Below are 24,515 nucleotides of genomic sequence, written 5' to 3'. Positions count from 1 at the left end.
TCCTCAATGTTCCACTCGCAGCGTGGACTGGGGACTGGGCTACGATATTGTAGCCCCAATTCTTAGACATGCACTCACGCTATCACAGGATCTCCCCTGCCCCCTCCACATCCCCGACCCCTCCACACCCCCGACTCCTTCATCCACCTCCAATCTCATTTCCTTACATATTCCATAATTCGCCTGAATGTTTTATTGAAGCATCTCACAATCTAACGAATTGCAAATGATTGCATTGCTATAGTCACAAATTTGCAAATCATTTAGTTGCGCCTGATTGTGGTGATTACGTTTTATTGACAGAGTTGAAATCCATTTAAGTTTTACTTAACTAGCATCTACCACCATTCAGTAACCAAGGGAGCAAACCAGCCACAACGATCAAAAAACACTCGCGCACTCTGCTTTTCGTCTTACCATTTGACCAACAAACATACTAAGAGGTTAAAGTTCACATGCACACGCCGTGCAAGTATGAGTATTGAGATCACATGCCCAACATTTTTTACTCGTCTTTTTTTATTTACTAACCAGAAATGTAATTAGCCACATCGGGATTCCAAATTGGCCCCGTGGCTAGTGGCTGATGTATTGGACAACGCTGTACTAACCCATCATAATGTTATTTTTGGGGTCTAAGGTTATGTTTAAGTTATAAGGGGGTAAACATTCCTCTTCTGGGCGAGCAGATCACCTGCCCTTTGTAGAACCCACCCGATTTTCATTCCATTGATTTTGAAGGGATGAAAATCAGGCGGGTTCTATAGTGGGTGGGCGATGCGCTCTGTCAGATTAACACACACACAGTGAAGATGAAAATTTACTCCAATGGAGGCAGTGATTGGTTTCAAGTATCCAAACTGGTCGCCCACTCCTAGCTCTATCCCATTGTCCTGTCTGCCCTGGACTTTCCGCTTTCCCCTCTGCATCTTTCTCTCTCAATCCCGACCCTGCTGAGACAGAGTTACCCAGCTCCTGCCCACGTGTAGCATCCTCTGGTTCCAGTTGCCTGAGCTCCTGCAGGCTGGAGGGGAACGGTGAGTACACTGCCCCAGTAACATGGGCACTGGAGCTGAGGGGATTGAGATCAGCTCACTGTACACCTGTGTAGATATTACATTTGGCAATGCAGGAGCTATTTAAGAAAAGGTACTGTTATGAGCACTACTCAAGTTATAATGAGGCTGTGTTGTATGTGAGGTGTGTGTGGTTTAATATACTTTCAGTAAACTTGGTTGCATGTCGATGGTTGGTATCTGAATGCACACTAATGGACACTGGCTCCCGCAAATGGGTCCTGTATATAAACTGAAATGCTATTGTACCCTGTTATTTGACCTGTATTGGTATTGAATTGATCACTGAACTATACAGGGGATTAGTGCACTTTGTGTTGCCTTTAGCATTGAATGGCCTGGTATTTGAGTAGTCCGTCTCCAAATTTCTACGGTTTGATCCTGTTTTTCTTTTAAATAGTCCATTTTCCCCACTTTGTCCCTTGTGGTGTAAAAACCACAAAATCATGAATTTTACTGAGACTCTCATTGAATCTGCAGCAAAACAAACATCAGAACTGAGGCCACAATCCCCTCTGCTGCCCTCTCCTCCTCATCCCACTCCTGTACGATTCCGCATTTATCTAAAGGCAGCTGCCCTAAGCACGGCACAATTTTTAAAGGGTGCTTTCTTTACCCAGAGCTTGTTGTTCATGCGCCATCCAGGGACAGGAGTACAGCCTGCTCTTGGGCTCTGAAATGGCCACCGGGAAGTTTCGAGAAGGCCTGTAGTGATTCTTCCTCTCCCACCTGTGGGGGAAGCTCTGACTCTTCAGTGGAACCCTTGCCATGGTGGTACAGGTAAGATCAAGAGCTCTGTGGGAGACAGGAGAGGCACCCCCTCCCAAAACAAACATTCTACATATTTTTCAAAGCAAACCAGTGGAACATGATTAATGGCGAGAGGAGTTCTGATTATGATGGTTATACTAACTGCTGCGGATACTGCTGACTAACTGATTGTGATTGCTTGCATGTGCTAATCCCGTATCCCAGATTCAGGGCATCACTGATGAGTCTCGTGGCGCTACTATAAGGAGGAATTCTGCACACCCAATTTTGGAATTCCAGGCCAGGGATCCTGATGTACATGAGGAAGAGGTAGTCTACATTTCCCATGACTACAGTTCCCAACTTGGGATTTCTCTTACTGTTCTGTTGAAGATCTTTTTCTATCTAAATGAGCATTTCCTCTAAGTATTTCTCTTTTTTTTTATTTGAAATGAGTGGAAAATCCCTTTCCTCAAAGTGTAATGATGCTTTGCTTACTCAGGTTAGGCACTGAGGGGAGGTCAAAGTACCAAATGCAGTACATTTCTTTAAATGAAGAGTCAAGCGAGAAAGCTTTCTACTGCTTAGCGAACCTATACCAATCACCGATGTAAACTCTACCCTGCAGCAACTTAACCTGGAAGCCAATTTGTGATCTGATTGACTGTGGAAATCTGGATGATTCCATCACAAAAGCAGAACCAAAAAAAAAATCCGTTGTTACCACAGCAGAATAGCATGTTTATGCTATCCGATGCATTCTAGTTTGTGATTTTTTCTTTATAACTGTATTTCTTCACAAAACAGATTTTTTTTTAATAATTATTGGTGGTTGTGTGTTAGCCTTTGGTTCAACAGCAAATAAACAGTCGTGTCATTTTAAGCCTTTTATTAATAATACATCCATTATAACCGGGAATCAACTGTCAAACTACATGTCACGTGAACAAAGTAATCAAAATACGGCAACAATGGGAACGTTAATGAAAAGCAAGCACAATAATTAGGGTACAGTGGCCTGGTGCTTATGGTACCAGACTAGTATCTGAGGTCTGAGTTCAAATCCCACCATACCACGTTGGGAAATTGAGTTCAGTCAGTCTGGTACTTTCTGGGCTGGCACCAGGGGCAGTGACCCTGAAAGCTATTGGATTGTTGTGACAATCCAACTAATATCCTTCAGGGAAAAGAATCTACCACCCCTACCTGGTCTGGCCTGAATGTGACTCCAGTCCTGGACTCCTAATGCCCTCAGCGCAAGTAACCTTGCTGGTGTCACCTACATCCAAAAGAGCAAATATATATTTTTAAATCTCCTCAGTTATTGCCCCATGTGTGATCACTTGTTGCCATGTATTATACCCTTACTGGTGACATGATCTGTGCTGAGGACTTTGTCTAACCAACTACTATTGTGATTTTAAATCATGCTAAGTTCTCTTTGTTTCTCTCCCTTCACCCCCAAAGACACAGTTTGATTGTTTCTTTGTACGTGGCACTCCATCTCACAGCTTGATCGAAGCAGGCAGACTTGCATCAGGTGCAGCCTGACACTTCTTTGATGGGGTATCAGGCCCTGCCATTGATATCAGGCCAAGTTTAAGAATAAAAAAGTTTTGTGTCCAAATTATTTCAACTAAATCTGCACTCTGTTCTTTTTAAATTCCCTACTTACATTAAGAACTATGGAACAGGCTTCTTAGGGAAACGGTGGAAGCAGAAAGTGTTGATTCATTCAAATACAAATTAGTTTCAGAACATAACATTTTGAGATCCAGTATATGAGTAATTTGAGACACGACATGTGGTGAGTGCAGCATGCTTGGGAGGAACAGGTGACTTTGGACCTACGGTTACTGATTTCAATCCTTGCAACCCTAACCTTCATTTCACTCTGCTATCACATCGCACGATTTAGAGCACTTACACCTGCTGTTAAAGCCTACTTCTATATAAATCAGTTACTTTCCAACAGATCAAATAAATTGCAGCAAAACTCTAGTCACTGTTGTGTGTATCAAAGCTAAAATCATAACTGCCCAATGAAACAAAACTGCTACAACGGGAAGTAGTTTTGAAAATCTTTCTTGCTGTTTAAGATATTTGTAGATTTAAATTATTTGGTTACTCTTACTATCTGGTTCATGACTTTGTATCGGTTTGGAGGCTGATATATTGAGTCAGAGCGATAAATGTTTTACTCTTTAGCTAAAAGCACTATATCTGTTACAGGATCTAATGCCAGCTTTTGAAATCTGACCTCTCTGCAAATCATTAAATGTTTTGTTCCTTCCTGTGCTAAAATAATTTGCTGCTATCTATCATGGTGCATTCACTAATCAAAGGAAGGTGTATAGCTCTCGACATACCTCTGGTCTCTACTTGGAGCTGGTGTCATCAAATCCACTTGCTTAAAGTTCTGTAAGAGCAGCTTTAAAGAAGATGTTCTGAAGGACTGGGTCATGCAGTGAGTTGGAAGATTCCTCTTTCACATCTGGAATCTGTATCCAACCAGACTAATGGGATTAAAGTCTCCTGCATTGCTTGACATTGTGACTCCTAAAGGGAAATGTGTGTTGAGCTGCTGCCTTAGTGAGCTCACCCACTGAGTAGGAGAGTCCTATTGAGCATGAAATCCCCAGGCTTCATGCCCAGTCTGTGCTAAGTTAGTTGATCTGTCTCAGCATGGCTACAGGGATACTGCAATTGACCTCAGTGCCCCTGGGTTAGGGAGAGAAAAATTGGCCATGATCGCTGCCTTGTAACCCCTGCTGAGAGTGTAGGTGGGGACATTAGATGAGGACATGTTATTCGATAGCAAGGAGTATCACACTGACACTTGCCGTCAAGGCTCACATAATGGCCACTTGGACGAGGTTCCGCCTTGGCAGGACTACTGGTGCCCCTGCAAGGAGTTAAACAATTGGAGAGCAGAAATGGTTTTGGGCAGTCTCAGCCACTATCCCGTGTGTGTAGGTCAGCAGCCTGGTACTAATTGCATCAAATTGTCAGTGCTGTTTAGAGATGCCATGTGGGTGGTCAATATGGGAAATGGGAAACTTCACATTGGTACAGTGATAAATAATGTTCAGAGGTTGGATTTGAGGCTCATAGCTGGGTCATAATATATGGAGCCTTGTATGGTATCTGGCTGTACTGTAGCTGATCTGGGAGTGCTTAATGCTGAGTATAGAAGTGAGAAATATGTTCCATACCCCAAGGCAGATGTTATTGGCCTTGATGAGAACCCAAAAACAAAATGCGGGTCACATCACATGACAGCAAGTTGTTATGATCTGGAATGCACTGCCTGAAAGGGTGGTGGAAGCAGATCAATAATAACTTTCAAAAGGGAAATTGGATAAATACTTAAAAAGCAAAAATGTGCAGGCCTATGAGGAGAGAGGAGGGGAGTGGGACTAATTGGATAGGTCTTTCAGAGAGCCGGCACAGGCACGATGGGCCAAATGGCCTCCTGCGCTGTATGATTCTATGATCAGCAAGGAATCATCATAGGCTGTATAGTCGATTGCAAATGACCGCCAGGACTCCACTGAACCTTTCATGAATCTACTTTGATCATCATTCCTCTGTCTGCAGCAGTGAGCTTTGGTTATTGAGAAGCTGTGTTCCTGTTCATATGTTTTGCAAAGTCTCATTCTGTCACTTTCACCCTTTTTAATTGAATTGCCTGATTTGCATTTGATTCCTACAGCACTGCGCACAGAAGATGAGTTTCCATTAAAATGAATAAAATAGGTCAGTGCCATTTATGGCTCCGGTAGTGTAGTGGTTATGGTGCCAGACTAGCAACTCAGAATTATGAGTTTAAGTCCCACCATGGCAAATTGTGGAACTGAATTCAACAAATCTGGTGATTTGTGAGCTGGTAACAGATAGGATGACCATAAAAGTTGCTGGATTGTTGTAAAAACCCAGCTGGTTCTCCAAGATCCTTCATGGATGGGAAGCTGCCACCCCCTACCTGGTCTGGGCTCACATGTGACACCAGTCCCACAAACGTGTTTGACTCTTGATACCCTCAGGGCAACTAGATGGGCGGTAAATGTGGTTTTTGTGGTGTCGCCCACATCCAAGAACCAGCTGAGTGACAATTTTTGCTTATCTTAACATAGAGTGAACATGTTCCTGTCTGACTTGAGGGTTGTGCCAATTTGTTGACTGTTGCCTCCTTTGACTTCTCTAAGGCCCAACTCATTCATGATCGGAACGCTGCTGCTCACTCCTCTGGTACGAACAAGCTTGCAGTCACTCCTGAAGGAGTGCACATGACCTGGACCAAAGAGAAAATCATGGCAGAAAAGTACAAAAATAAAGAATCTTTATCACCAGAAGGTGTGAGAGATATTTTTAACATGAAACCGTAAGTTGATTTCAATTTTTTTTTTAATAATCATGTTTTCTTTAGCCTCGCTGGTGTCTAGCTTTACCATTAAGTGTGTCCTGTCATGTTTGGTGATCTGAAACGTACATTGAATTCCCTGTATAGTTCTGAGGACTGCTTAGATTGGCTCACAGAAAGAAATTGTTTTAAATCTCCTTGAATCAAAAGGGCCAAACCCTGTTCATCCTGTCAGCTGGTGCAAATTCAAACTCATCCAATGTTTGGCTTCCAAATAAAAGTCATTGTCAATGAAGCTTCAATTAAAGCAACTACCATATGATTCGTATATTAAAAATAAATTCACTGAGATTTGCTGACTAGTTCTTCAGAAGATTATAGGTCTTGAATATTTAGATAGTTCAGTTTTACCTCATTATAATTTGAAATTCTTTTTTTAAAAAAAAATTTCACCCTAATTTTGAGTTGTTTTTAAAAGCATCCAGGTGGATTTTTGTGAGTGTATTCACTGATGAGCTGAGCAGACCAGAAAGCCCCAGGTTCAATTCCTAGTTTGGGCTGCTTTAGGTGATCTCAATTGGGGGTTTACGGTAGGAGTTGGATAGGTTCATGTTTCAGATGTAATGCTTTGTCAGATAGACGAGTATATTTGAATACTACTGCATTTAAAGCCAACTTAGCAACGACCCGTGAAGAGCTTCACAGTACCATGAAGATATTCGACTGACACTAGAAGGTTCTGAGCAACAACAAACATGCCTTTCAGTCTCAAATACCTTCTAAATGGTTATCCTTTAGCAGATCCTGCAAAGCCTTTTCCAGGCGTTCTAATTACTCAGTTATTAGTGACTGAACACCGAGGGTATTTGAATGGATTCAATAACTTAAGATAAGGGGGAAGGTGATGCTACATTTTGCACTTGAACCAATTATAAATGTCAACAAGATAGAACGAGAGATATTAGTTGGGGATGGGCAGATTCACTTGGTCTGATTGATCAGGTTCACTGTGGGGCCCCTTGTGCAAGTGATGGGTGTAAAGCCTTGACACGTTGGGAGAAAGCTCCAACTCGCAGCGAGGGCACAAAACGGGCGGTAGCAGTCGGGTGCCCGTTATACACCCCATCTGATTTTCCATGAATGGAAAGGGTTGTGTAACGGGCAGCCGATTCACCAATGCCCACTTTGCACCCCTGCCAAAGTTGAATTTCATCCCCAATATATATTCCGCTGCAGACCAGTGAATGTTTTCAGCATCTGGTACTGCTGTTAAGAGTCTGTGGCCTTAATTCTGAGTCCTGTTATTTAGCATTCTGTATGCAACCCAAAGCCATGGAAATGTCCAAAGTATCTAAGAGTATGATGGTTGATATGCCATCCCATGTGTATGAGTCGGGGGTGGGTACTGGTGCCACAATGCAAATGTGCTGAGCCATTGAGGCCAATGTTTACCCGACCCACATGATGGAAACAGGGGTGGGTTGGTGGGGGGCGGCAGCTTAAAAAGGCGCAGGTTATTTACCCGCTCAGATCCTGACTGTTTGCGACATAACCATGCAAATCGGGGACCTGTTGTGTCAATAAGACCCCGATGCAGTTTTAACTGGGGCCTGAGCGGGGAAGCTGTCGCCAGGGCTTTTCCAATCAGCAAAAGCAGGTCGGCAGCAGGTCTGAAGACAGAAGAGGCCCTTCTGGTGAGTCTAAAACTTTCCTTTGTGGGGCCAGGAGGAGCAGGAGTGGTCTTTCAGGACCACATGAGAAAGGTCACTGCCTCCCCTACCCCGGACTCCCCCCACCCCACCCCGATCCCTTTCATGAGACCCTCCCGAATCCCTCTCCTCGCCACTTACCTGGGAGCAGGTGGATGACTCCTGGCCACCCAGTCTTCGCCTGCCGACTGCCGCCTTCATGTCCGTTCTGGGGGAGGGAGTGGGCCAATGGCATTTAACCGGTGGATAAAATCGGCGTGACCTCCTACTGCCGCTACCGGGTGGGAAATCAACACGCTGGAGTGGTTTCCCCCCAGGAAACCTGGCCCGAGTTAAAATCCAACCCCCCAACCCGCCCCATTTAATACATGTTAGTGCATATCTGATCGTTTCTTTGCCAACCAAGGGTGCTAGCAATAAGCCAAACATTAGCCACGTCAGAAAACAATTGGGAGTGTTTGGGGGTCAATGTATTGCATTATGATATCCCGTCATTATTTTTTTTAAGTATGATTATACTATAGAAACGTAGCTTTTCTTCAGCTTTTATCTTTGGCTGTCTGTGAAATTAGGAGGAACAAGCAGCTTCAGTGTTTGAACTTTGCAGTAACGATGTCATTTTTCTTTCCCTCTGTTGTTTCAGAGAATGGGGAAATCTGTAAGTTACATTTGATTTTAATTTAATCTGTACTTCTGTGTGTTTGTATTTGTAGATAGTCCTTAACAGCACATGGTGTTTTCTCCAAAAGCTTCAGTAACTCCAGCCTGGAGGGAGTTTGCTCTATATTCAAATTATTCTTGAGAGTAAGGGCTCATTTTGTTTGCACTAATTCAGGTTGGACACTGCCAAGATTGTGTTGTGTTATTTATTAGTGAACAATTTGCATATTCAAATTGGATGTTAATGATGTTGCCGGCGTGGCTCCACACAGGGCATGTACATTTTAAAATACCGTCCTAGTTTCCCGGGTCTTTGATTTTCTATCCGGGCAGTAACCTCTAGTGTTGTTCTTCTCTTGTTCAATGTCAGGAGCTGGACCCACCAGTGGAGACCCAGGCATCGGTGTTTATTCCTATGCTCTCCTGGCCATCCTCCCACCTATCACCCTCCATGAGCTTGAGCTTATCCAAAACTCTGCTGCCCATTTCCTAACTCGCACCAAGACCCATTCACCCATCAGCCCTGTGCTCACTGATCTACATTGGCTCCCGGTCCAGCAATGCCTCGATTTTTAAAAAAGAAAATCTCATTCTCATGTTCAGATCCCTGCATGACCTCGTCCCTCCCTATCTCTGTAACCTTCTCCAGCCTTACAACCCTCTGAGATCTCTGCGTTCCTCCAACTCTCGATCCTGGTTTCCTTCGTCCCTCCATTGGTGGCCGTGCCTACAGCCATCAAGGTCCTAAGCTCCGGAACTCCCTCCCTAAACCTCTCTGCCCCTATACCCCTCTCTCCTCCTTTAAGTCACTCCTTAAAACCTACCTCTTTGACCGAGCTTTTTGCGCCTGTCCGAATATCTATCCGTATGGCTTGGTGTCAATTTTTTTCTCATTACGCTCTTGTGAAACTCCTTGAGATGTTTTACTATGTTAAAGGCGCTACGTAGATGCAAGTTGTTTTTGTTGTTGGGCGATGCAGGGCTGGGCAATGGATCGTTCTGCCGATCACCACCACTCCCGAGACCCTCACCCGGAAGTGACAGTGAGAATTAAACAGGCCTGCCCAAATATTTAAAGTAGGTAGTAATGCCAGAGTGACATCACTACTGTCATAGCAACACTGGACGTTAGCAACACCAGCACTTTACTGGCAACTGGCAGTATTGGCTGGAGGAGGGCCCCTTAAGATTTAAACACCCCCCCCCACCCCAAGAAGAAAGCTATCGGGGTGCAATCAATTCGCTCTGCGCCCTGTTAAGTTAATTTTTTTTTCTGAAGAATTGCCCCATAGCAAGCCCTATTCCATCCAGCACTATTGGTGCAAGACGCCTGCAGCAGCCAGTTTGGACCCCCCCTCCTCTGGGCTAGACAAGCACAGCCGGGAATCCCAACAGGGACATGCGAAACAATCAAATGAGGCTGATCTGCAGGATATTCCACGAGGTCGGCAGGAGGTCGGTCGGGCTGGCAGAAGCTCGTCCCACCGTAGTTCTCCTGGCAAGGCCGCCCACCACCAGGAATGACTGAGCCCGCAAGTTCAAGCCGTGCGGTTTCTGTATTCACCTTCATTGAACCAGATGTCATAAGCTGATGGCACGTTGCTAGGGCCACGTTTTCACATGTTTACCTCGCCAAAAGTTTTTTTTTCCATTCATTCTCTAGATGTGGCTATCGCAGGCAAGGCCGGTGTTTATTGCCCATCCTCAGTTACCCTGAGACGGTGGTATTGATATAACTGAATGGCTTGCTAGGCCACTTCAGTTAAGAGCCAACCATATTAGTGTGGGCAGGCACAGAAGGAAGCCATTCAGCCCATCCTGCCTGTGCAGACTCTTTGAAAGAGCTATCCAATTATTCCCACTCCCCTGCCCTTTCCCCATATCCCAGCAATTTTCTCCCCTTCAAGTATTTATTCAATTCACTCCTGGAAGTTACTATTGAATCTGCTTCTACCACCCTTTCAGGCAGTGCATTCCAGATCATATCAACTCGCTGCATAAAAATATTTCTCCTCATCTCCCCCTTGGCTCTTTTGCCAATTATCTTAAATCTGTGTCCTCTGGTTACCGACCCTGTCGGTGGAAACAGTTTCTCCTTTTTTACTCTTTCAAAACCCCTCATAATTTTGAACACCTCTATTAAATCTCCCCTTAACCTTCTCTGCTCTAAGGAGAAAAACCCCAGCTGCTCTAGTCTCTCTTCTTTAAGCTCCTGATGCTTGTGTAGCTGGGGACCTTTATAGATGAGTCGTCTTGTCGTCAATCTCGCTGCCACTCCCTCCCATCCCAAAATGCGAGAGCTTGATGTAATAACGTGACTGTATTACAGAAACTGTGGCCTAATTTATAGCAACAAAGAGGATTCGATTCACCAGAATAAGTAGGTGAAACAAAAAAGAAATCTGACGTTTCGCCAGTTAGTCCAAACTCAAGAGACGGCCGACTTGACTTTGAATTATTTTCTAACCTCTTTAAGCTGCAGCATCACTGAAAGTGAATTGACTGGCAGCCAAAGAAGGTCCATCACTGGCATAACTGTCCAAGCCCCCGTGTTCACAGTAATCCAAAAATTATTGGAATACCTCTGGCACTACTAGTGACCTTGGGTACCTTGCTAGGATGTAGAACGAGCAATCCTTAGAGCCATTGCTCGCGCATGTGACCGTGAAGAGCTCGTCTCAGCAGACTGTGGGGCAAACTTACCTCACCTCGCGTCCACTTTCACACACTCCATAGCCTCCGAGGGCTCTTTGAAGTTGAGTGTATTGCCCTCCCCAGTAATATCCTGGGTGAGAAGGGCTAATTACACTTTTTTTTTCTCTCCATGGCTCAGTAGCGCACTCTGCGGTATGTTTACCCAGTAAGCCATTGGGTGAGTCCCTTTTCCATTTGCTGAGCAGCAACATATTGAGTAGATGAGAGATATTTTTTAAGAATCCTGCCTCTATTGTTAAGCAGCACTTTTGCCATTCCAAGTAGTCTAGAATTAGTTCTAGGGTACCATAAAACTTGATACATGAGTCCCTGGTAGACCTTACAAAATGGGCTCATCACTAAACAGGCTGATTTTCATATATAAAATCTTAATACCTTAACCAAGTGGGCTCTTGGTTTAAGCAAACAATGAAGCTTTTGGGTTGTGTGGGCTGGAAAGGACTGAGCGGTTCTTTTCTTGCATGTGTTTTGTGTTGGGTTTAAAAGCATGACATGGATCTTGGGAAGATTTTTCACATCTCACAAATGCTTTTTTGGTGTTACAATGGGGAGTTTAGTGGGAGATGTTTAACCGTACCTGAATGTACCTTTAGAGGCATGGTGTTGCTGTGTCGGAGAGGATGTGCGGAAGCTCAACTTGCTGAAACATCTGGAAAGTGCCTTCTCCCAAAATTCGGTTTCAAAATGTGTCATGCTGGAGGCATGTTAGCACGGGAAGAAAATGAGCTGCCATTCCAGTTTAGCTTTCAAATTTACACCGTAGGTTTTTAAAACCCAAGGTGGGAAACTTCCAACTCAATGACACCAGGGACAACTGGTGATGGGACATTGTATATGAACATTTTGCCAGACACTTCGCAGCCAACAACACCGCCGTTTAAAACATTGAAATATTGCTCTGGCTCCTGGTCAGGATATCTAACTGAGATCTGGATACATATTGCAGGGTTAATTTTAGTGGGTCAATGCTCCATATGTATTGAGTTTCTATCTAAGCATCTAAGGAAACTGTGGAACCTGGTTCCCATCAATATCTTTGTAATCAGGCCTCCTAGTTAGTTAATGAATTAATAAGTGAAGGGATACAGTAGCCTAGTGGTTATGGTACTGGACTAACAACCCAGTTCAAATCCCACTAGTTCAATTAACCTGGTAATGGTTCACTCATGTCCTTCGGGGAAGAGAATCTGCCACCCCTTACCCAGCCTGGGCCTACACATGACTCCAGTCCCACACTATGTGGTTGACTGGTTGACTCTTGATGCCCTCTGGGCAGCTAGGGATAGCAATCACTGCGGCCTTGCCAGTGTTGCCCAACTAGAAAAAGATTGTCCTATGGCTGTTCCATGGTTTGTGTTTGAGTGGCAATCATAAGGTATGAGTTTTCTATTACAGTTGTTGAAAATTCTGTAACATCTGTTCATTGCCATACCATACTTGTCAAGGCTCACACGTTGTAAATTCCTGTCGTGAGGTATTTTAAAACATCAAGACTTCAGGAGCTGTGTTGAAGCAGCGAGTATACTGTTACACTCCTACCTCCCAACCTGCAGTGAAACTAGTCCCCTTGCCCTATCGAAGTATTGAAGACCTCAACATCTCTGCTCTGCTGTTGAAATCTGAACAAACTTATGTTTTCCTTCTCCACAAGCTCTCATCAGTAAAACTGAGATTCTGCAGCCATTGCACAAATATTATAAACTGCTTTTAAAGTACATGTAAAGTACAAATGTCTACCTTCCCACCAACACCCCCCCCCACCACTTTATTGCACACTGGACTCCCTTGCACCTCTGCAATATAGTCCACCTCTGTCATATCAGTCTCTCTTTGTTGCCGAAACCCTTGTACATGTTTTGACTCAACTGCTCCACGAACCCTTCTTGCTAGCCTCCCATCCTCCACCATCCATAAACTCCATCTTGTCCAAAACCATATCTTGCCCCATTGTAAGTGTTGCTCGCCTGTCATCACAGTCCCTACCGATGGTTTCCTAGCATCTCAAATTTAAAACCTTTGTCCTTGTCTTTAAGTCCCTCCATGGCTTTGCTCCCCCCTAACTCTGCTATCTCCTCCAGTTCGATATCCCTTCCCGAGTCTCTTTTCTGCTGACTTTTGCCTTTTGTACATCCCTCCCCTGTCTCCATCCTACCAGTGGCAGAACATCCTTCAGCCACCTATATCCTACTCTCTGGAATTTCCTCTCCACCTGTTTCTTCGACAGATTTTGGGGGTCACCCGCCTAATCTCTCATTTCTGTCTTTGTCATCCGTTTCCCTTGCATCAATCTGTGAAGTGCCCTGGGATATTCTTCACATTGAAGGCGTTGTATAAAAGAGAGTAGTTGTTGTTTGACGTATTGAGTTCATCTAGGTGCCTCTACAAAAAGGAGTTAACAGAAGTGTTGGTTTTGACACCTGAGGAATTAAAAACTGAGAGTACATGGTTCCTTTGAAAGCTGGCATGTGATCAGAGCAAGATGCCTAATTTCACACTCTGCTTGAGGGACAATCTGTACAGAAAGTTTGCCAAAGGATGAAATAGGATGAATTCAATATGTAGAAACATTAACTTTATTCATCAAATTCATACAGACTCTTAATTCACATTGATGCAGATCTTATAAAGGATAATTGAACCATTATGGACTCTTTCATTGTATTGCATTCTTAGTATATGTCAATATACTATTTATTTGTAGGTAAAGACACTACTGGCTTTAGTCTGTAAAGCCTTTGACCTGTGCAGTACCATATGCCATTTGAAAGAGAATTTGCTAGTGTGGCATTAGTCTATGTTCAATTCAATAAACAGATTACACATTCCTGTGAGGACAGATTATAAAAAAAGGTACACCTTTCCAATTATGTGGGGATGTCACATTTCCAGCTGTTTTGACCATTTCTCCACAGAAAAGACTGGGAAAAGTCTTTAAATATTGTGTTTTAAAGCATAGTGTTTCTTGCAAGTTTTTTTTAAAAGGCTTGGAGATTGTTGGTAGGTAGTTAAGATGATAATGAGGTAGCTTTGTTGATCCTTCCTCAAACACCATCAGTAAGCAATTCATTAGTCTGTCTCTGCTATTGAAAAACATCAAACACCCATTGTATTGGGAAGTCTTTGATTACTTTTGAGGCTGTAAACAGCAAGAGACAAAATGCAGAAACAGGACATGGGCAAGCAGTGCAATTTTTTGCAATCTGAAGGCTGAGAAGGCAGTTTGTTGAAGGAGAAGTTCTGACGGCTTTTGTGGAGCAGAAGAATTAGAAATGCTGTAGGATAATTAGAGGACACTTTGTTTAAGTCAAGTAAAATGGCCCACTAATATGGGATAGGGTGACATATTCTTTATTTTGTATTCAAAGGTAAATTGTATAGATTGAATTGAGTCTAACTGCTGTTCTATAAGTTCACCATACTGTGAAATTTGTATCAAGTCTTGCCCCATCAGGTGTTCACTTGGTCTGCCCTCAGAGGTTGAAGAAGTGAATGTGTAAAAGACGTAAATGTCCTATCCTGGTCGCAAGAGGGTAGTGTGGTTAGACCCTCCGGTTATGGAAGTAGATACTGGCCAGTGTGAGTACGAGACGTCCAAACTGCTTATGGGAGTGACTGACACTACTGAGCCCAAAATAGGGTCTACAGCAGGCCTGCATTTGTAACAAGACAGGAACTGTTGTTAGACTATTGGGAGAGAGAACTGTTCCAGAAACCCCAAACTGTAATGGCTGCATGATATCACGTTTAACAAAGATATATATGTATGTATATGTGTGTGTGTGTGTGTGTGTGTGTGTGTGTGTATGTGTATATAAAGCAACCAGGATGCTTTTCCATTGAATTTGGATGCAGCGAGTGAGAGTGTTGGCTGACTGTTTTGGATCCTAAGCAAACGGGTTGTTCCTCTTCCTAAACAGGAACATCATGGGGAGAAATCAATGTATTAAAGATATTTTTTAAAATGTATTCCTTGTTTTGCATATGCCAAGCAGGGTAATTAACCATAGTGATTTTCCACGTTGATCATCTTGACTTAATTATGTTATGTGGATGATAACTTCATCCTACTCCTATTCTGGTCACCTGACCCAAGTTACACATCTATCACTAACTGCGCCTTCCCCCCCCCCCCCCCCCTTTCAGGAATCAGTCCAATGTTAGGCGGATGCATACAGCAGTGAGACTAAATGAAGTCGTTGTCAACAAGTCCCAGGAGGCCAGACTCGTGTTACTGAACATGCCAGGTCCCCCTAAGAACAGACAAGGGGATGAAAACTGTATCCTTCTCATCTCAGCTGCTTTAGTTTGTGCTTTATAATTTTAAAACACTGCTTGGGAAAGCTTAAGTTTTATTTCTAACCTGATCAATATTGAATTTTGAAGCTTTTTTTTTGAATGAGCTACAGGACATAGTGCACCATTCTGTGTTTGATTATGTGATGCTCTTTTCACTCCTGAACAGTTTTTACGTGTTTGCCCTCCTCTACTTCTCAGCCACTTTTTTAACTCTCTTGACCAAAGATAACCAAAAGCTTCTTTTCTCCACTGCCCAACACCTCCTTAAACCCCTCCATACCAGCCCCTCTACCCTCACCTCTAACGAGTGCAAGGAGCTCATGAACTTCTTTGTCACTAAGATAAAGACCATCGATTCCGCTGCCTCTGCTGGTTCTCCCCCACTTTTCCCTTGGCCATGAACCGAACCCCTGCCCCCCTCTCTTTCTTCCCATCTCCCCCTATGCCCTCTTCCAAACTTAGCTTATCCATAAGATAACCTCTTGCTCCCTCAGACCCAGTCCCACTGAACTGTTGACCATTCAACTTCCCTTCTTGGCCCCCATAATATCTATATTGTAAATAGCTTCTTCTCCTCAGGCACTGTACTCCTTCCTTTTGAAACTGCCGTCGTTCCCTCCTTTCAAAACTGCTGTCGTGTTTAGAAGTTAATACCAAGCTAGATTTTTGACGAGAATGTTTTGTTTTTGTCACACCATCTTCACACAGAAGCTGGAGACAGCTGATATTAATGGGCATGTTGACACTGAGAAGCCCTTGAAGAGTTCTGCTTTCTGAGCTGACAAACTATGAAGGGATGGTCTGATTTATAAAAGAGAAGTTGACCTCCTTAATTTCCACCGACATGCGAGCATGGACTTTGTGATTCAGCAGCTCAGACCCACTCTTGTGGCTGTTTTGAAGGAGCTGAGCAGTTGGCCATGAGGAAAAGGAAGTGCAGCCAATGGTCAGGGTGCTTGTGGTATTGAAAGCTTTTGGAATAAACAAATTATCCACCAGAGATGCCGAAAAATGGGAAAAACTAAACTAAAGCTGGAAATAAATCACTTTCAACTGGGAACATAGTAACAGGAGTGGGCCATTCAGCCCCTTGAGCCTGTTCCACCATTCAATTAGATCATGGCTGATCTGTATCTTAACGCCATTTGGTTCCGTAATCCTTAATACCCTTACCCATCAAAAATCTATCAATCTCGGTCTTGAAATTTTCAATTGACCCCCTGCCTCAACAGCTTTTTGGGGGAGAGTTCCAGATTTCCACTACCCTTTGCAGGAAGAAATGCTTCCTGACATCACCCCTGAATGGCCAAGCTCTAATTTAAGATTATGCCCCCTTGTTCTGGACTCCTCCACCAGAGTTTCTCTCTAATCTACCCTATCAAATCCTTTAATCATCTTAAATACCTCAATTAGGTCACTCCTTAATCTTGTATTCTTGAGGGAATACAAGCCCAGTCTATGCAACCGGTCCTCATAATTTAACCCTTTTTGCCCTGGTTTTATTCTGGTGAATCTGTACTGCACCCCCTAAAGGGGGAATTGGATGCTTCTTGTAAACTTGACCAGCTGCGAGCTTCAATCCTGCTTCAACCTCCCTCAGGAATTAGTACCCATGCCCAGTTATGTCTTCAGAGAATTTTAGCTATATTTATAGTTTACAGCTCCTTTGAAATAGTTTAAAGTTTACATTTGCTGATGTCTGACCTAATGGTCTTTTTAGTAATTCCAATGGTTTGAGTTTATGCAAATGAATAACTGGTAGTTCTTGTTATGTTACCTTGGCTAATATAACGTGTTGGAAGGCACTTTTATATTTAAATGTACGCAGTCCCTAGAGAGGGGCTCTGAAATAGGCAGCCATGGTCTCCACGGGCCGTTTTAACCCGGTTTGTTTAATGGTGCTCCGTGATACTTTTGGAGTCTTCAAAAATTGCCAGGTTTATGTCAGAGTGCTATCACTGAAGGGAGAACTGCATGCTTGAATTCTCAACTTCAAAGTGCGTAGAAGATACTGCTAAGCCCTAAAAGGCAGTTGTAAAACCCTTCATTCAACTCTTCTGGGCCTATAATCCCTCTCTTGAACTCTGGATCTTATCTTGCTTTCTATCGTACACTTTCCAATTGCGGTGTCCCGCACCATGGGTCTTTTGGTGCTTGACCTAACTTTCTCAAGGATAATCCTCAAGACCCTTGACTCAATGCTTGACAGACATGGAGTTCCTGGAGGTGCTGACCGAGGGCTTGAACAGAGTGTTGATGGTGCGAGGTGGAGGCAGCGAAGTGATCACCATTTATTCATAAGACGACCGATCCGATGACCAGTTTTGAAGCATATTTACCGAATGTGGTGCCAACAAATTTCACCGGTGACGTACGGCTTTGGGGGTGGGGGTGGGGGGGGGTGGGGGAGGGAGAAGGGAGGTGGGGGTCGGGAGGGTTTTTGTGATCATTTGCTGCTGAGATTGTTGGTTGCGATAGAAGAGTATCCTGACGGTGAAAAGACTTCCACGGGTGTTGTGGTCCGTGACTCTGAGCGACTCAAATCATCGCTGCACGTTTCTTGAAGAAAACAACAACATCGCACGATCAGAAAGCTCGTTTTATGTTTTGTTTTGTTTTCTCTCTCTCTCTCTCTCTCTCAGCAGTTCTGTGGAACTTCTATAATCTAAATGTGTGCCACTGTTGATAGCGCTGGTGTATTCTTAAACGTTGTGAGTAGAGAATGGTTGTACATCTGTCCTGCTTTCCACAGAAACAGCTGGATCGAAACAAAAATAACGGCACCAGCAAAAAAAAAGTGGACCATTTTGGAAAAAAAAACGAGAATGCATCCTGTATAAGCGTTTGTTTTTAATATATAAATGTGTGTGAAATCCCTATTTTTTTTTTTTCCCTCCCCTTCTAGTCGTCCTTAGGTTTGCTGGGCCAAACACAGACCGTGAGCCACTGTGCAAGCACCCCCTCTCTCCAGGCATTTGCCAGCACTGGCCTATTTGAGGCCCTCCCGCTTCTTTTTTTTAAAATTTCCTCCCTCGGGAAGCTCTACTTTTGACGCCTCTCCTCAGTCGAATTGGGGGGAGAGGGGAGAAGTCCATCCGATCAATGGCCTGTCCGCACTGCTACTCCGAGGCCACTCCCCGAGATCCTGCATCACCTCACTTTTTTTGTTTTTTTTTGTATAAACCTACTTACTCAGTTTAAAAGTTGGAGGATAGGCTTGAACGAAAATCTTATTTCTACAAATTGCACCCGGTATACCGCAGATCGAACGAGTTTTAATGCTAGGAATGTATTATATATAGGAATATTTTGTCAGAAACATTTTCTACAAAGGAAAAACCAGCATTAAAAATAAGAATGTATGAATTTTTAAACTTAGTCTATGTAGGAGTGCTGTTCCTTAAAATCAGAAACTATAGTCTTGATTAAAATGGCTGTGAGGAACAGTATAATGAGTATTTACCCACTAATTGTTTTTCTGAATCTAGAATGGGTGCAGGACAGGAGTCTCTTTATTTGTTTCTATTTTTGAAGATTTTCTTGTTTTCTACATCGTCTGTACAAATGTACACCCTGGGCTTTATTTTCCTCCTTTTACGACTAGAATTGGGTATGTTTTATGCCAAGCATGGCGTGGCGAGACTGCGTATGAAGAAGTGGGCACCAATTCAGCTGTCCTCAGCAAGATTCTCCATCCATTCACGTTAATGAGTGACAGATCACCAGAAGCGTGTTAACTTCTGCGCCCGAAATTCCTGACACTTGAGCTCCCGTTGCGTAAATCTCTGCACAGGCGTGACCGTCTCCCCAACGACCCTCTTTTTCGTTTGTTAATTTGTACAAAATAATGAAGACGGTGGGTTTGACTTCAGAGGTTTCTGTCCAATTTGAATCCATTTGTGTTACTCACTGTAAACCAGACGGTTCCTCCTTCTGGAGCCTCCCCACCCCCCTGTGTTACAACACACTGAGCAGATATTTTGTCTGTCCAGTTGTAGATGGGGATTATGCAAAGTCTGCTTCAAAATGCCCAAGAAAGATTTTCCAAAGCCCACTGTACAGATCAAGGCACAGAGGATGCAGGTTGTACCTTTACTTATTCTGATCCTTGCTGTCAGCCCAGGTCTGGCTGTTGGTGTGGGCCTGGTCCTCCCCATCAGCCCAGACCTGGTCCTCACCCAGGACCCAACCAGACCCCTTTTGTCATGAAATGAACACTCACTCCTTCATCCCTCCCCTTGTTAACAGTTGCTATATATTCTACCTTGTGCAGGTCCAGTTTCTGGTTGCTGATGGGGTTTTTCCTCCTCCATATCTGCCACTGCGTTTTGTCAGTGCTCTGTTCAAACTCAAACACCTTGCATCTCCCTTACATTACTGAGTCACAGGTCTGAATGTGAATGGGGAGCCAAACTTTCACTGCTACCCCGAGCTGGCAATTTTCAAGGATTCTATGCAGATTGACCTTTCCTAAGTCCATAATTCTTTCTAAGTGATTTTTTTTTGGTTCTGTTTGTTATTGGGTCATTTCTATTAACACGTTTCAGTGTAGGAGAAAACCGGCTGCAGTATTAGTGGAAGACCTGCTCACCAGTTTACTTGTGACCACTTCTGTGTTAAATGTAGCACAGAGAAAAAAATACATGACTGCAAAGCAATGTACTTAGGTTCTAACCTTGGCAGTCTCTATTTTTATATATATCTCTAAAAGTGGCCTGTGCTAAAATTTCTGAAATAACTGGCTCCACTCAGATGGTTTCCACTCCCACATTTACCGAGTGCTGCACAGGCCGGAGGGTCACCTGTGCCCAAGTTTACATTATGCACACTGTTTGGACTTCTGTGAGTATGGGCTCCATGAGTGGAGTGAGCGTTATCTGTGTGAAAATTAGTGGCAACCTCTGTCACCTAACATTTTATTGAAAATGTTTAAAGCTCACACTCTCAGTGCACCCAAGTGAGGTCTGCGGTATTTTTTTCCGCTATGATGAAACAATTGGAAGAGGAGGATTTGGACAACTTTTTTTGCGCGGTAGAAATCCCATTATTCGGGATGCGGGCTAATGGAATTTTGCTAGCAAAGCTGCACTTTATAAAGAGACCTGTACTGTAGTTCAAAGATATTAACGGCCACGGGAATCATGTGTATTATTAACACTACATTCAAGTTGAGTCATCAAGAAGAATGGACATGTCATAATTGGTCTATCGAAGATGTGTACCGATACAATTTTGTCTTGCTCACTTTGAGCATTTTTCTTTCTTTGTTGCACCCACCACCAACTTGCAGCAGAGAGTGTGTGCTTTTTTTTAAAAAAGCAAAACTCCATGCACAGTATTAAATTTAATGCTCACCCATTCACTCTGGTCCGTTGCCGTTTTGCAAACAGACCTTTCTTTCTATAAACGTTTTGTTACATGATGGTGTGTGGGTTTTTTTCTTAAGCTAAACAAATTTTCCCCTCGCGCAGTGTTAGTCTGACACGAGGAGGTTTTTTTTTCTCATCAAGAAGTGGAGGACATCTCACTGAGAGATACACAGAGGCACTAGCTTTTATGAGTTTTATGCCACTTTTATACCGACCTTTCTCGAGCTGGGTGCAGCAGGTGGCACCGGCCATTCTTGCTGCTACTGGGAAGGAGTTACCTAGACTTTGACAGATTTGGGACATTGAAATCCAGCTGTCAGCTCTGAGAAAAGAGGGGGGGAAAAAATCCTTAAACATAAGAAGAATGGCAGAAGGAGGATCTGCTGTGAACTCCCCCCTCAGATTGAGACTGGTTATCTGAGGCACATTAGGTTATAACCCACAGCAAGATGCAGAGAGCACAGGGGCCATTGCACTGCAGTTTTAAACAAAAAACCTTGACGCGGGGCCTTTCCCACGTATGCAGTGTAATCCCAGAATAAATGCGCACAAAATTAAATTGTAATGGATAGAGGCCGGATATACACATTTGGTGAAGTTGGCCTTTTTCCTCTACTACCAGTTTTAATTTTTATTAAAAAAGCGGTCTCAATTGAAAATTACCAGCATTCATATATTAGCTGCACTGTTTGATGACTAATTTAAACTAGATGTAACAATTTTTCATGCTGGTTTTGGTGGGGGTAACTTATTTGGGTTACGTTTTCCTTTTTTGTATTTTTTCTCCTCATGTCAATAACCTTTAGAGAGGTGGGATTTACACTGAAAAAACTTCAGCACAGCAATAATTTGCTTTCAAATGGGGTCATCACCACCATGTTCTTGGGGGTTGGTGGGATGAGAGGAACAGGGCTTTAAAAACAAACTGCTGTAGATGTAACTTGACAAATGTTACAATTGTTTAATAAATAACAAAACATGTATTTAACAACTAGACATTTGTAAAATGAAATTTTCAGCTTTTTCAAAGTCTTGTAAGTTCCATTCTTGTGCGCTGGGTAAAACACAATGTACATTAAAGCTATTGGCCTGTTGTATTTTTATTACTGTGAGTGGGGTATGGTTTGCTGCATGAAGTGGAATGAATTAGTATATCAAGCATATCACACAGCAAATGGGCTTGATTCATTTATGAAATGTTGAATTCACTCAGGTTTTAAACGACTGGTATTTTTTTTTGTCAGTCTGCCTTGAGGTTCAAATTAAGAATGATCACAAATGCTAAATCCACACAACGCCTCATAGATCAATCTCTTGTTGAACTCTTCAGCTCAAATTCAGCAAAGTGCTTCTGGTCGTAACAGTATCTTTCACAGAAGTACATTTTATGCCGATACCGTAGATTTTAATATAGCGCTGATCTTACTTGATGTTTGATTTTAGGTCTTTAAGTTAACAGGAGGGACACTACCTCAGTAAAAAAGATAACCTAGTATTTACAAACTCAAAGAAATGCAGTCTTGCACTTCATAGTGTTATAAGTTGTGCCGAATCTCACATTTTTACACGTCCTGATATTAATTACACATATTTTGTTTTGATTGTAATTTAGGGGAGGGTGGGAGATGTGCAATTTCTGATATGTTTGATGAATATGGATTTCCTGCACAAGTCGCTGTCGATTTGTTGAAGGCGACTCATCTTAGAAAATGTTCCCTTATGGTTAATTGTGGTGTAATTCAAAATCTAAAATAAAATCTGTAGACGTTCACACATGAATAAAGGGCACTTAAAGTAAGATACCAAAGGGTGCACAACAGGCTCGATCTATACCACAGCAAGATGTTAATACCTGTGGGGGAGGAAGGGAAAAATAAAAATAAATCAATGTGCATTTAATGAGCATTGCTGTTGTTGCTATTTGTTTTTTAATCTCGTAAAGGTTCACTGTTTTCCACTTTATCACTATTATTTCATGTGTCAGCCTTAGGCTTACTGGGTAGCACTCTGGCCTACGATTCAGAAGGTTGTGGCTTCAAGCCCCGCTCCAGAGACTTGAGCATACAATCTAGGCTGACACTCCAGTGCAGTACTGAGGTACTGTCGGAGGTGCCATCTTTTTGATGAGATGTTAAACCGAGACCCTGTCTCACCCCTCAGGTGGATGTAAAAGATCCCATGGCACTATTTCAAAGAAGAGCAGGGGAGTTCTCCTATGGTGTCCTGGCTAATATTTATCCCTCAACCAACATCCACTAAAGAGCAGATTATTTGGTCATTATCACATTTCTGTATGTTGGGAGTTTGCTGTGGGCAAATTGACTGCTGCGTTTCCTACATTACAACAGTGGCTACACTTCAAAAGTACTTCATTTTCTGTAAAGCGCTTTGGGATGTCCTGCACTATATAATAAAAAGTTCCTTCTTTCTTATGTATATAGTATGTGTATACCAGTTGGAAAGTAATTATACTTTTTTCTAATGGTAATCCGATTCTAAATGTGGCACTGCCTTTGTTACAACTGTGCCTCTAATCTACGTATTAAAATAATTTTTACCCTCTTGGCATCCCTTATGCCTGCTACCTTGGCAGAACAGTGTAAAATTTTTACGTGATCTGTAAAAAATATTCTGTCATGAAAATACTTGAAAATCATTGCCGAGTGACAGAAAAGGAATGATAGGCACATAGACATATTAAACTAACGAATCTTTGTGTGCTGACAGTTGTTTTCGGATGAGTCTGCTTTATTGTAAATGCCTGGCTTATTTCTTCTGAAAAGTACAAAAGCACCTCAGAACGAAGCAGGGGGTGGGATTTACACTTGCCATATCAATCACACGCAGAAGATAGCATTCCACTGAGGTCAACAGTGAAGAGGTGAAAAGAAAGCTTGAAGATTTCAAATCACGTTATTAGCCTGGCATATCCGAAATGACAAAGGTTATAGCTGCCAACACGACAGATGGACTTTACTGGCGTTCCTCTTTTATATTGCACTTTCCCAATGTTCCATTTGCACCCATAAACCTTTGCAGCAAGGTAAAAGGAGCTTGCGGCTACTTCTGGCTAATGGCACTTTCAAAGAGTGAGACACGACGTAAGGCTCACAGCTTTCTGCTAACCCTATTAAGGCCTTCTTTCCTTCAGCCTTGATATGCGGCTTAGAAAATAAAAAGGATCTGACATTCCTCCAGGAACAATGCACGTCCAGTCCAAAGATCTTCAGCTTTGATCGAGCGCAAATATTTTACCTCTGCTGGAGCAGACTTCATAGGTCATGGGTTAAAGGGCATCTAATCCATAATAAAAAATGGGGGGGGGAGGGGGTTGGGGAAGGAGGAGATTGGTTCCCAGGCTCCCATATGACACATGACACCGGCTGGTGGTGTGATTTGATTTAAACCCTTTCTGTTCCGCAAGCTAAAGCGTTTAGAAATTAAGCCCCTACACTTGATTTAGATCTCAAAAGTATTAGTTCCCTTAATAACAATGACTTGCATTTATATAGCGCCTTTAACACAGTAAAGCATCCCAAGGCACTTCATGGGAGCGATTATCAAACAATATTAGGAC

The 24,515-nt window shown here is 43.0% G+C and overlaps 1 protein-coding gene across 5 annotated transcripts in view; it reads left to right on the top strand.

The window, feature by feature from the left end:
• LOC137335377 (solute carrier family 12 member 7-like) overlaps window positions 1-22,841 on the top strand; it is a 259,685-nt gene extending 236,844 nt beyond the window's left edge. For 2 of the 5 annotated variants that reach the window (XM_068000724.1, XM_068000740.1), the window contains exons 22-26: window positions 2,052-2,156; window positions 6,035-6,210; window positions 8,542-8,556; window positions 15,417-15,550; window positions 17,779-22,841. In XM_068000724.1, the coding sequence (XP_067856825.1) occupies window positions 2,052-2,156; window positions 6,035-6,210; window positions 8,542-8,556; window positions 15,417-15,550; window positions 17,779-17,870 (522 nt within the window). In that variant the 3' untranslated portion in view covers window positions 17,871-22,841. The remainder of the gene's footprint in view (window positions 1-2,051; window positions 2,157-6,034; window positions 6,211-8,541; window positions 8,557-15,416; window positions 15,551-17,778) is intronic. The other 3 variants (XM_068000747.1, XM_068000733.1, XM_068000752.1) reach the window with 3 other exon arrangements.
• The last annotated feature ends 1,674 nt before the right edge of the window (window positions 22,842-24,515 follow it).

Source organism: Heptranchias perlo, chromosome 2 (assembly GCF_035084215.1).
Source record: "Heptranchias perlo isolate sHepPer1 chromosome 2, sHepPer1.hap1, whole genome shotgun sequence".
Lineage (NCBI taxonomy): Eukaryota > Metazoa > Chordata > Chondrichthyes > Hexanchiformes > Hexanchidae > Heptranchias > Heptranchias perlo.
This window is presented reverse-complemented; position numbering and strand designations above follow the sequence as displayed.